The following is a 13,529-nucleotide window of genomic DNA, read 5'->3' as shown; positions in this document are numbered from 1 at the left end:
AACAAACCTGTGAATGTGCCTAATCCATCACCCCTTTATCAACTCCACAACAGTGCTGAAAACCAATGGACTAGCAAATCTCGGCAGTTGTAAAAGCCATCTTCCTAACGGCCACTAGAGACATCAGATTTGGAGTTCCCCAAAACCTTCACACCCAGAAAATTGCTACCATTTGACCTGACAGGCAGCATGCTGAGAAGCTTGAAGTTACTTTGTCCTTAGATAATCTGACTCAGACAGAGCTCTCTGTAGGAAGAGCTCTATCTCCAAGTTTTTTCTTGAAAATAATCAGCAGCAATTAACTAACATAGCAGCTGCCTCAGTGATATTACCAGCTGGGGGCTAACAAAAGGTGGACTAAAAAATTTAAAGGAAAACTGGGAAATGGAATGTGCACAGTGGACTTGAAAGCAAGCCCCAACATACTCCTGGGAATCTAGAATGCCGTATATACATTAATGACTATGTTCATGCTAAGGAGAGACCTGAACAGGCCCTATTCTCTCACCTCTGGCTAACCTTAAGGCTCTATGCAAACAAGAAATGAAGTCTAAGTAAACTGCATCCTGGTGTGTCAAAGTCATGCTCAACAGATTCAAAGAGCCCCTCAGCAAAGGCCAAGAAACTTATTAGCTAGAGGCATTTAAAGAACCCTCTGTTCCAACATTAGCTGACCACCAACTGAGCAAAAACATCAATGGCCACACACAACAAACAGACTTTACAAAATCAGTCTAGGAAAGTCATGAAGCAAACAATTCAAGAGCAAACCTAATTGGGTCTAGGGGCTGGAGATGTCTATTTAACAGAGTTGTCACACTGTAATATTGAAAATGTACAGTTTTCAACCAAAAATTATGAGACATACAGCAAAAAAGGAAAGGTGTGGTCCATATTCGGGGATTAAAAATAGCAGTCAACAAAAACTTCCTAAGGAAGCCCAGATAGTTGGACCTATTTGACAAGGACTTGAATTCAGCTATAATAAACATATACAAAGAATTAAAGAAAACTGTATCTAAAAATTTCAAGGAAATTATGAGACCAATGTTACACCAAACAGAGAGTATCAATAAAGAGAAAGAAATTACAATGATGAGTCAAGTAGAAATTCTGGAGTTGAAAGATGTAACAACAAGAATGAAACATTTACTAGAAAGATTCAACAGCAGTTTTTTGCTGGCAGAAAAAAGAACCCATAAACGTAACAGCAAGTTAGCTGAAATTATCCAATCTGAGCAACAAAAAGTGAAAAGGAAAGAAAGATAAATGAAGAGTCTCAGAGACCCATGGGACACTACTAAGAACACTATAATGGGAGTCACAGAAGGAAAGGAAAGGACAGAAAAGATAGGTATTTGGAAAAATAATGGCTAAAAACTTCCCAATTTTAAAAGAAACATTGAGCTACACACACAAGAAGCTTAACAAACTCCATGTAGGATGAAATCCATGTAGGATGAAATCCATGTAGGATAAACTCAGAGATCCACACCTACTAGACGTACCTGTCAAACTATTCAAAGACAAAGAACAACTTTACAGTGTCAGAAGTGACTCACTGCATTCAGTAAGATAAACAGCTGAATTCTCCTTAGAAACCACACAGGCCAGAAGGCTGAGGGATGACATATTTAAAGTGCTGAACAGAAAGACTGAAAAAAGAATTCTATATGCAAGAATTCTATATTCTAAAGTTTCCTTCAAAACTAAAGGCAAAATGAAGACATTCTCAGATAAAACTTAGCAAATCTCTAACTTTCAAACCTACCTTATAAGAAATAATAAAGGGAGTCCTACAGGCTAAAATGGAAGCACAGTGAATAGCAATTTGAACCCACATGAAGAAATAAGGGGCACCAGTAAAAAAAAAAAAAAAAAGTACAGGTAAACATAAAAGACAGTATAAATATATTTTTGTGTATATTCTCATAAGACAACTGTATAAAAACAATCACTGTAAAATTGTGTTTGTGGGATTGTAATGTATAAAGATGTAATTTCTTAATAATAATAGTACAAAGGAGGGAGAAGGGAGCCACAAGGAAGAAAATCTTTGGTATACTATTGAAATTTACTTGAAATTAATCTGAAATAAGACTGTTTTAAGATTTAGTTGTAATTTTCAGAGCAACAACTAAGAAAATAACAAAAAAATATAGTGATCTCTACTTTACTAAATTATTTGCAAATTACTAAATCAAATTACTAGATCAATTCTCAGCTCTGATGTTAATCAAGAGCTAATGACATAGCTTGATCACCACCTTCTCTTTGAAACACAATCTTCTTTCTCCTCTTCCTCAGTCTCACTTGTTAGATCCTTTTTCCAGCCTCTAAATGATGAAAGCCTCTGGGATCAATCCTTGGCTCCTTTCTCTTTTCTAGCTACATTTACTCATTAGATGATCTTCTCTCATCTCATCATTTACCGTCCCATCTAGAAACTGGTGACTCCCAAATCTGAGTTGCATCCCTAATCAATCCTCTGAACACCAGACCCAACATATCCAACTTCCCATTTTGTATCTCCTTCTATATATCTAATAGACAACTAAGTACTTTAACCTATATGTCCAACATTTATCTACATAGGTCCTGCCTTCACATCTTTTAGCTCTCTGCTCCAATATGAACTTCTCCATATAAGCTACACATGATTATTCTATATAGAATAGAACCCATAATTCTTTTTCCTTTTTCTTCATTATGTTCATCACAACCTACTGAAGTGTACGTTTCTGCTTTAGGTAAGCGCTAGAAGAGCTGAATCCTTGTTCACTGTTTTATCTTCAGCGCACCAAACATACTTAATATTCCTTAAGGGGAGAAGGGAATACGGTTGAAAAATAAATGTGTTAACGGGCTTTACACCAATGCAATACAAATGATAAAAAGATACTTACTTTTCCTTTTTTTCTTGTTTGTGGGCCTCTCTTGTAATTTGAGCTGCTCTTCTACTATATGGATGGATGACTTTTTTTTCCCGTCCTACAATTTTTCCCTTTAGGGCTTTAGGCTAAAATTAGGAAGACACATGACATACACAGTCAGATATATAAGTGATTTCTGTTAAAAAATTTCTTTAGAAATAAATTTAAAAAACAGTAGTATAAGAAATACCAAAAGCCAGAAACACTACTCTAGGAATTAGGAGAGAACGCAGACCTGTTAAATGATTAGAATGGCATTTGTTTCCATTGTCGTAACAGAAATGATATATTCGAAACTACTCTTCAGTGATATAATAAAGAAAGGCACAGAATGGGTCAATAAACCCAGCTCTTCAACTTTTCTATCTTCAAAGTAGGTAAAAGAATGCATCTAGTGAGAAGACAAGAGTTAAAATTGTGTTACAGTTCTATATGGATGGAACTGGAGGCTATTATGCTAGGAGAAATAAGTTAATCAGTCAAAGACAATTATCATATGATCTCACTGATATGAGGAATTTGAGAAACAAGACAGAGGATCATAGGGAAAGAGAAGACAAAATGAAACAAGACGGAACCAGAGAGGGAGACAAACCATAAGACTTTTAATCTCAGGAAACAAACAGGGTTGCTGGAATGGAGGCGGGTGAGAGGGATGGGGTGGCTCGGTGATGGACATTGGGGAGGGTATGTGCCATGGTTAGTGCTGTGAATTGTTAAGACTGATGTATCACAGACTTGTAACCCTGAAACAAGTAATACATTATATGTTAATTTTTAAAATTGTGTTATAGTTTAAAAAGGTGGGGAGGTAGAAGGAACATAGGATGTTCATGGGAGCTTGACACTGTAGAAGTTGGACATGGAACAGAGTGAGCACTGAATCAAACAAAGTCAGAGTTGGGTTCACAGAAAAACAGGAATAGAAGAAAGAATACAAGCAGCACACCCCAAAAAGAACAAATTATTTTCCCCTTCAAACCTTATGCCAGTTAACAAGGTCACAATTCATTTAGTCCACTGAATTCGACATTTCAGTTAACTCTTTATTCCTACATAATTCTGTATTTTATCAGACCTGTTTTTATTTTAGAATTAATTTGGCTTCCTATAAGAGAAGCCCAGAATAATAATGGTGTAATCTGATAAAGTTTGGTTCTCTGATGTAAAACACAGGAGCTGGAGGCTCTGCTTCACAAAGTCCTGAGATCCAGACTCCTTCCACCTACTATCCTAAGGGTATAACCTCCTATATATCTATATAGTTCAAGATGACTTAATCCAAGTCTAAACTCTAACCACTGAGAAGTAGAAAAGAAAATCAAAAGGCATACAGAGCAAAATTTCAGAAGCTGGAGTCTTCCGTTTACATACCATTCATCAAAATTTAATCACTGGGTTACGTAAGGGAGAGTAGTAAATATAATTGTTATCACAGTAAAACAAATACATTATTACAGAAAAAAAAGGTTCTATGGGGACACCTGGTGGTCTCTAACATACCTAATCCTCAAAAAGGCTTCTAGAATCTTCTCTTCAAAACTACTGTTATTGCCTTAATTCAGCCTCATGATTTTTCATGATTAGAATGGCCTTCAGATTCTCACTCACATTCATGGAAGTTGCAGAGCTTATTTTCCTACAACATTTATTTAGTGAAGTCCTTCTCCCTTGCTAACGAGCTCACAGTGAGGTCCCAAGTCCTTAAGGCAGAAAACAATCTACCCCCAACGTACTTCTCCAGCATAACTCATTCTTCAAAACATCCTTCATCCCATTCTTACTGAAGTTCCTCCCCATTTCCAGAACACACCATGCTATTTCTTAACTTCTGAAGACTGAGGTTGTTACCTCTATCGGAAAAATCCTTTCCTTGTCTTTTCATAAAATACAACTCAAAGTCACTTCCACTGTAAAACTTCTGGCAGAATTAATTAAAATGACCACCAATTCCTCACTCACATATGTATTCATTCCTTCAACAAATATTTAGTGAAATACGCCAATAAATATTTATTGCTTTCTTCTTGATACACCTAGGCAAGGTAACTGCCACTCTGAACCCCAGAAAGGCACTGGAAGGTGGTTATAGGGACAGAAAAATAATGTGAAACCATCATACAACAGTATAGGCATGCTTTGTTTTACCGTGCATTGCAGATATTGTGGGGGGGGGGAGGTCTTGTTTTGTTTACAAACAAGGTTTGTGGCAACCCTGCATTAACCCAGTCTATCAATGCCACTTTTCCATTAGCATTTGCTTACTTAATGTCCCTATGTCACATTTTAGTAATCTTGCAATATTTCAAACTACATTATTATCACTGTATTTGTTATGGAGGTCTGTGCTAAGTGATCTTTAATGTTATCCTTGTAATTTTTTGGGGTCGCCATGAACTGTATCCATATAAGCAAACTTCATCAATAAATGCTTTGTGTATCCCTACTACTCTCACTGACCAGCCAGCCATTCTCCCATCTATCTCCCTCTCCTCAGATCTATCTCCTGAAACAAAACAGTATATAACTTACACCAATTAATAACCCTACAATGGCTTCTATGTGTCCAAGTGAAAGGGAGAGTCATGCATCACCCACTTTAAATAAAAACCTAGAGATTATTAAGCTTGATAAGGATGGTAAGTACAAAGCTGAGATAGGCCAAAAAGTTAGGCCTTTCTCTTGTGCCAGTTAGCCAAGTTGTGAAGGCAAAGGAAAAGTTCTTGAAGGAAACTTAAAGTGCTATTCCAGTGAACACAGGAATGATAAGAAAGGAAAAGATCCTTACTGCTCATAGTTTTGAGCGGTCTGGGTAGATCACATCAGCCACAACATTCCCTTGAGCCAAAGCTAGAACAAGGCCCACCTCTCTTCAATTCTATGAAGGACAAGAGAGATGAGAAAGCTAGAGAAAAAAATCTGAAGCTAACAGAGGTTGGTGTTCATGCAGTTTAAGGAAAGAGGCAGTCTCCATAACATAAAAGTGCAAAGCAAAGCAGCAAGTGCTGATACAGAAGCTGATACAGAAGTTATCCAGAAAAATCTAGCTAAGATAATTAATGAAGGTGACTACACTAAACAAGATTTTCAATGTACACAATACACCCTCCTACTGGAAGATGCCATCTAGGACTTTCACACCTAGAAATGAAGTCAATGCCTGGCTTCAAGACTTCAAAAAATACACTGATTCTCTTGTTAGACGCTAATGCAGCTGGTAAATTTAAGCTGAAACCGGTGTTCAATTACCATCCCTCAAATCCTAAGGCCCTTAAAAATTATGGGAAATCTACCTAGCCTGTGCTCTATAAATGGAACCACAAAGTCTGGTTGATAGCACATCTGTTTATAACACAGTTTTCTGAATATCTGAAGCTCAAGGTTGAGACCTATTGCTAAGAAAAAAAGACTCACTTTAAAATATGACTGTTCCTTAACAATGCACCTGGTCACCCAAAAGCTCCAATGGACATAAACAGTGAGATTAATGTTGTTTTCATGCCTGTTAACACAATATCCATTTTGTAGCTCATGGATCAAGATTATGACATTCAAGTCTTATTAAAAAAAAATTTGATAAGGCTATAGCTGCCATATACAGTGATTCCTCAAACGAATCTGGGCAAAATAAATTCTTGAAAACCTTCAGAATAGGATCTACCATTCTGGATGCCATGAAGAATATTCACAATTCATGGGAAGAGGCCAAAATACAGTAAGAACAGGAGTTTAGAAGTTGATTCCAACCTTCATAAATGACTTCAAGGGTTTCAAGACTCTTAGGAAGGAGGAAGGGACTGCAGATGTGGTAGACAGAGCAAGAGAATAGAACTGGAAGAACCTCAAGATATGACTGATTTTGCTGCAATCTCATGATGAAACTTGAATGGGTAAGGAGCTGCTTCTTACAGATGAACAAAAAAAGTGGTTTCTTGAGATGGAATCTACTTTTGATGAAGATGCTGTGAAGAATGTTAAAAATGATACCACAGGATTCAGAATATTAAATCAGCATAGTTGATAAAGCAGTGGCAGGGTTTGGGATGACGGATAACAATTCTGAAAGAAGTTCTACCATGGATAAAATGCTACCAAGCAGCAATGCGTTCTACAAAGAAATTATTTGTGAAAGGAATAGTCAATTGATGTGGCAAACCTCATTACTGTCTCATTTTAAGAAATTATCACAGCCACCCCAATCTTCAGCAACTTCTACCCTCATTAGTCAGCAGCCTGACTGAGGCAAAAGCCCCTACCTGCAAGAAGAGTACAACTTGCTGTAAACTCAGATGATGGTTAGCATTTTTCAGAAATAAACTATTTTTTTAAAGATTTTTTTTTTTAAGATTTTATTTATTTGACACAGAGAGAGATCACAAGTAGGCAGAGACGCAGGTAGGGAGAGAGGAGGAAGCAGGCTCCCTGCTGAGCAGAGAGCCCACTGAGGGACTCGATCCCAGGACCTGAGATCGTGACCTGAGCCGAAGGCAGAGGCTTAGCGCATTGAGCCACCCAGGTGCCCTAGCAATAAACTATTTTTTAATTAAAGTATTTATACTGTTTTTTAGACAGATGCTACTGCACACTTAACAGTCCACAATATAGTATAAATATAACTTTTCAAGGCATTGACAAACCAAAAAAGTCATCAACTTGCTTTACTGTGATACTTGTTTTATTGGGGAAGTCTGGAACTATACCCACAATATCTCTAAGATATGTCTGTATATGCATTCTTTTGTATTATTCTCTGCACATGTGGGGTGGGGGGTGCAGGAAAAAAGGTATGATAAGGATATTTTGTACATGAAGTTTACCTAGCAAACATGAATCAATAAAAATGTTTCTGAACCCACGGTAGGTTGCCTCTAAGATGTCTAAGAATGAATTCCATCTCTGGATATTCATGTCTTAAGTATAATCTCCCCTAGAGTGTGGACCTGGTGATTTATTTTTAATGAATAACATATGGCAAATGAAGGAACTCCAATCCTGTGATTAGGTTTTGTAAGGACTCTGGCTTCCCACCTTGCCTATTCTCTTTTGCTCTCTCACTAGGCTCACTCTGATAGAACACAACTGCCATGCAGTAAGCTGTCCCATGAAGAGGCCTATCTAACAAAGAAATGTGACAGGCCTCTAGTCTGTGGCAGTGAAGAACTGAGGTCCTGAGTCCAGTTGTCTACTAGGAGATAAACCCTACAAAGAACCATATGAGTGAGCTGGGAAGTGCATGTTTCCCAGTTGTGCCTTGGGATGAAACCACAGCCTCAGATTATACCTTAACTGTAACTTTGTGAGAGATCTTGGAGCACAGGATCCAGGTAAGCCATATGCCTCATTCTTGATTCACAGCAACTGTGAGGTAATTAATGCTGTTGTTTTAAGCCACTAAACTTTGGGACAACTTGTTACACAGAAAGAGAGAACTGACGAAGACAAAAACAAAGAAAATAATAAAGCCAAGTGTACCCTTTGTAAAGATATCTTTATTCCATATATCCTAACAAATAAAAAGCTTAAAAAAAAAAAAAAAAAAGAAAACCAAGTAAAGGTCAAAGAACCCCAAGAAAAAGAGATGCTCTCTGAGGCTGCTAAGAAACAGCTAAAGTTATAGAGGTGTAACACTGTTTCAGCAATATATCCAAGTCTATAAAAATATTTCCTTTAAAGATTTAAAAAGAATTTTCTTCAGAACAAGAAAAATTTTGATAACATTGGAGTATGAAAATGTCCTCATAGCTTAAGAAGTCTCAGGAAAGAACCTCCAAGACTTAGTAAAGAAGAAACAAAGAAATTGAATTTATATTCTGACTCAGCTGTATAGTCTGTAATTCCTTGTATTATTCATGAAAAGGTTGCCTCAAGGCAGGATATGAATATATATAAGGAACAGAAATATGTACAATATAACCTGTTAAGTTTTAAAACATGTTCATATTTTTTCAATATATTAAAAAAGAAACGCTTCAACAACGAAAATTAAAGTAAAATCCTATCAATAAAATGTTAATGTATTAAACAGTCTAGTCAAGCTAAGTATCTCTTAACTGAAAAGCAATTAATCTCTATCAGTCAGGGATTCTCCAAATTTACTTGCAGAGCATTTGATGACTCATAGAATAGTATAGAATGTAAACATAAAACAAAACTGGGCATGGAGGAAAAAAGGTGCATTTGCTACAGAAGAATAATAGTTATATTTTAACTTTGAAAGAAAGCAAAAACAGCATTTCTTTTCATAAGTGTAACTAAGGATTTCTTTCCATAAGCATAAGTAATAAGTAAGGTATTGTTTTAAGTAACTATGCTTACTTTGAAAAGTTTCTGGTACCACAAAAATATTCCAGTCAGAAATTAGTATTAGTATTAGTAACCTACAACCTTTAGCAATCACTTCAGAAAATTCATTCTAAACTTCTTTGGATTCATAATTGAGAGTAACAGAAGAAAACACATAGTTTATTCAAACACAGAAACAGAAAGAGGTATTTCAGGGGCAATATGGTTCAAATATTCCTGCTAAAATCATAAATAATAAAAAGGAACTTTTCCTAAAAGACCATCAAGGTCAATATAGAATCCAGGGTCAACTAGAGACAAAAATGCCATTTAGACTACCCACTGCAACTAGAAACCTAGAAAAATAATCATTCCATCAAAGGCACTTAGGGTACATATAGGTACACAAATACTTAAAAAAAAAAAAGTATAAAACTAATCATCCCTGTAACTGAGAAAACTATAGGGTAATATTTTAAATGCCAAAATAAATATCAAAGTATGATATTCTAAGTCACTAATGACAAGACAAAAATGAGATGGATTATTTAAGAGAAGCTGCGTTTTTCTTTTTTTTTGGGCAGTGAGTCTACCACGAAGAAATCCAGTGTATTTTCCCTGCTTTACAGATAAATATGACACTAGTGACAATCATTAGCTAGAGTTTTCAGTAGGAACTTAATGGTTCAACACATACTTCTTTCTAAACCACACCCAATTCTCAAGAACCATTTCAAATTCAAGTTTACCTCCTCCTTGAAGATAGCCAAGAAGAACATTTCTGGACCTTAGAACCTTTCTCTTTTGGTAGCATTTACCACGTAGTACCTAATATTAAACTGCACTGATGAGCCTTCTAATATTTACAAGTCATTTTTACTTGTGTTTTATATTCTCAACAGTGGCTCCTTAAATATTGTTAAAACATGTCTTATTAGATTGAAAATAATACTCTGAAAGAAGTAAAAAAGAAGTAGGATGATGCCCCAAGTCAACATTTGCTGAGTGCCCACTGTGAATTAAAAATATTAAAAATGGTCTTTAAAAGTGTGAATTATCTCATATAATTTTAATCGTTCATAAACAATGCTCTCCTTAAGAATACCTTAATTAATTTTCTAATGCAGACTTCAATTTTATCTTTCCTTCAAAAATCTAACAACAAGCTCTTGGTTGTTATCAAAAAGACAGATAGTAAGCGGTGAAGAGGATATGGAGAAAAGGGTACACTTGTGCACTGCTGATGGGAATGAAAACTGATATAGCCACTATGGAAAACAACAGAGAGGTTCCTCAAAAAAATTAAAAATAGATCTACCATATAATCCAGCAATCCTACTTCTGAGTATATATCCAAGGAAACAAAATCACTATTTTGAAGTTGTAACTGCACCTCTCTTCATTGAAGCCTTTTTTATCATAGCCAAGACATGGGAACAACCTAAAAAGTGTCTTTTGACAAATGAAGAAAATGTGTTATATATACACAGTGGATTATCAAACAGTCATAAAAAAGGAAATCTCACTATTTGCAATAATATGGATGAAACCCAAAAGCATTATGCTGAGAGGTAAGTCACACAGAAAAAGACAAATATGGCATGATCTTACATATATGTGGAATCTATTTAAAAAAAATTATAGGAAAAAACCTTATAGAAACATGAAGCAGACTGGTGATTGCCAGGGGATGGGGTTGAGAAATGTTTCAAGTTGGTCAGTGGATACAAACTTCCAGTTACAAGATGAGTAAAGTTCTTGAGATCTAACCATACTGTATTGTATACTTGAAAGGTGCTAAGAGTAAATCTTAAAACTGGTATCTATGTGATGTGATCTATTAACTAAGCTTATTGTGGTAGTTATTTTAAAATATGTATGTATATCAAATCATAACACTGTACATCTTAAACTTAGACTGTGTTCTAAGTCAATTATATCTCAATGCAGCTGGGGAAAAAAAACACCACCAAAATTTAGTATGTTGATTTGTTGTTTCAGCTTACATTTATAGGTGAGTCCAAGAGCACAAAAATCTTGTCATTAAAGAATATGTAGGTAGTCAGTAATAGTTAATGCCCACAGTAATATGCAAAGATAAATCGAGGGAGGATGATGGCATTCTGATGTCTTATAAATGTCTTTTAAATGTCTTATAATCTAACTTTGGAGAAAAATAAGCATGCTTAAACTTTATAATAGGCTTCTACAAAAAGGAATATAGCAGAGTGTCTGTGGTATAGTACATACCAAATTAATAATTTTTAGTACCCTAAAAACTTCACATTTCAGAATAAAGAAGTGTTGGGTGGGATGAATTAGTATGAAAAGACTGTTCATGTTGGTTGAATTAACTTCTGATCAAAGAAAAAGGTATGAATTTGTAGAGCTCCAGGAGATGTTCAAAATAAGAAAAAATAAATAAGCAAAGTAACAAAAGTAGACAACTACAAGCTCTACTATATATTTACAACTATTACTAAAGTTAATTTCAACAAATTACATTTACCAGGTGCCAGACGTTAGGCTGAATGGCTTACACTTAATTTTCACAATTCTATGAGGCAGTTACTATCATTATCCCACTTTAATGGGTGGACAACTGAGACTTAGAGGGGTTAAGTAATTTCACCAAGATCAAAATTTAGCAAAGACGACTGTCAAACTTAGTTCTCTGGAACTCCATAACCCACATTCTAAACTGTACTGAAAGTAGTTTAGAGTAACTGATAGAAAAAACTGGAAAACCTCCAGTATCAAGCTGAGCTTAAATTCAAGAAAGGGCACAGCAGAGCCACTAGCGATGTACCAGAAAACTGAAAACACATTTGCTGCCTTTTTAGCCTTTTTGGCAAATGTGCCAATTAAAACAGATTTTTATGCCACTCCTTTGATTCTTATGGCAAGGCAATCCCCTACCATACAGCCTGATAAATTGAAATTCTCATAGTCAAGGACAACTCCATTCAAATGCCAACCAATCCCCAATCTTATCTAATAGATATTTCAATGTTCCACTCTGAAATGGAAAAGCTATAAAAGAATTATCTTATAAAGGGCTGGAAAGAGCACAAGTGCAATGATAAGTGAAAAATACTAAATTTATACATATACAAACACTATGATCCAAAGGAAAAAAAAAAAAAAAAAAAGGCCTGTACGGATGTGAAAGGCAAAAATGTCAGGCACACAAAAAGAAGAAAGAGAAAAAAGAACAAAGAGGACAAAAGACCTTGTGGCCGGAGTATCATAACTTTTTACCAAATTGTAAACTTTTTTACTTTGTTGTTTTTATTAAAAATTGGTTGAAAATGAATCTAAAGCATTTTCCTAGTCAAGAATCATTATAATGAATTTTAATCATTTTTTTTAAATGCAAGAGAAAACATCCGTTTTTGAAATACAATGTTAAGCGGCAGCTATAAAGAAAAACTAGGCAACTATAAATACAAAATTTCGATACTGTTTACCTGCGGGCTCCCGAACCTTACAGATCCAAGGAAGGAGACAAACCATCTTTGAAAAGTTTTGCTTCTTAAACGCGGTCATGGATAAACGAGAGTTCCTTACACCACTAATCTTTATACTTCACTTCGTTCAGTAAGAGTAACCACTCTTTTGCATCTGGTCAATTTTTAACAAAAACAACAGAATAGTTCGAGCGCCGGGAAAGGAGTGGGGCAGGGGTGCGGAGGCAGGATGTGGGGAGCGAGCGCGTCCGCGGACGTCGGCCAGAAGCCACCAAGAGACTGAGCCCAAGCAGTCTAGACGGGCAAGAGGTGGCACACCAATGCAGAGGTGACACTTTCCCAAGTTTTGCCGACCTTCCCACCCCCACCCCACCCCCGCCCCCTTCCTCCCGCCGCCCTCACACTGGTGAGGGGCAAGAAAATGGAACCGGGGAGGGCTTCCTCCCGAGGGGCAGGGCGCTCTGGGAACGCTTCCGAACCCGGAAGTCCAACTCTATTAAAGATCCAGACGCTGGGCCAGGCGGCCACCTCGGGGCTGGCCTACCTGCATCCCTCACCCCGGGGTACGAACCGGTAGAATCACTTAGCCCGGTCCCCTCTTCCAGCATCCCAAGAACCCCCCTTCCCTCCAGAGCGCCAGGCGGGTTCAGGGAAGCCGGGCGGGGGGGGGGGGGGGGGAGGAGGGGGTGCCCACCATGGTGACGTCCTCACGGCCCTGCAGGACCCCGGCAGCCTAGACCACGGAACCACCAACAACCGCCACAACTCATAAAACGCGCGCAGCCTAAACACACGTGGCTGCGGGAGAAGACCGGGCGGACCGAGCCGGAAGGGGCGGGGGAAG

The 13,529-nt window shown here is 37.0% G+C and overlaps 1 protein-coding gene across 2 annotated transcripts in view; it reads right to left on the bottom strand.

Annotated features, from left to right (window-relative positions):
- Positions 1-13,529, bottom strand: part of TMA16 (translation machinery associated 16 homolog) — a 35,501-nt gene extending 21,972 nt beyond the window's left edge. The window contains exons 1-2 of one of the 2 annotated variants that reach the window (XM_004775532.3): positions 13,380-13,529; positions 2,907-3,019 (exon numbers count right to left, since the gene is read on the bottom strand). In XM_004775532.3, the coding sequence (XP_004775589.1) occupies positions 2,907-3,019; positions 13,380-13,382 (116 nt within the window). In that variant the 5' untranslated portion in view covers positions 13,383-13,529. Of the gene's footprint in view, positions 1-1,562; positions 1,583-2,906; positions 3,020-13,379 lie in introns of those variants that run through there. The other variant, XM_004775534.3, reaches the window with a different exon arrangement.

Source organism: Mustela putorius, unplaced genomic scaffold (genome assembly GCF_011764305.1).
Source record: "Mustela putorius furo isolate JIRA1106 unplaced genomic scaffold, ASM1176430v1.1 tig00003907_pilon_pilon_pilon:0A:0A:0A:0A, whole genome shotgun sequence".
Lineage (NCBI taxonomy): Eukaryota > Metazoa > Chordata > Mammalia > Carnivora > Mustelidae > Mustela > Mustela putorius.
This window is presented reverse-complemented; position numbering and strand designations above follow the sequence as displayed.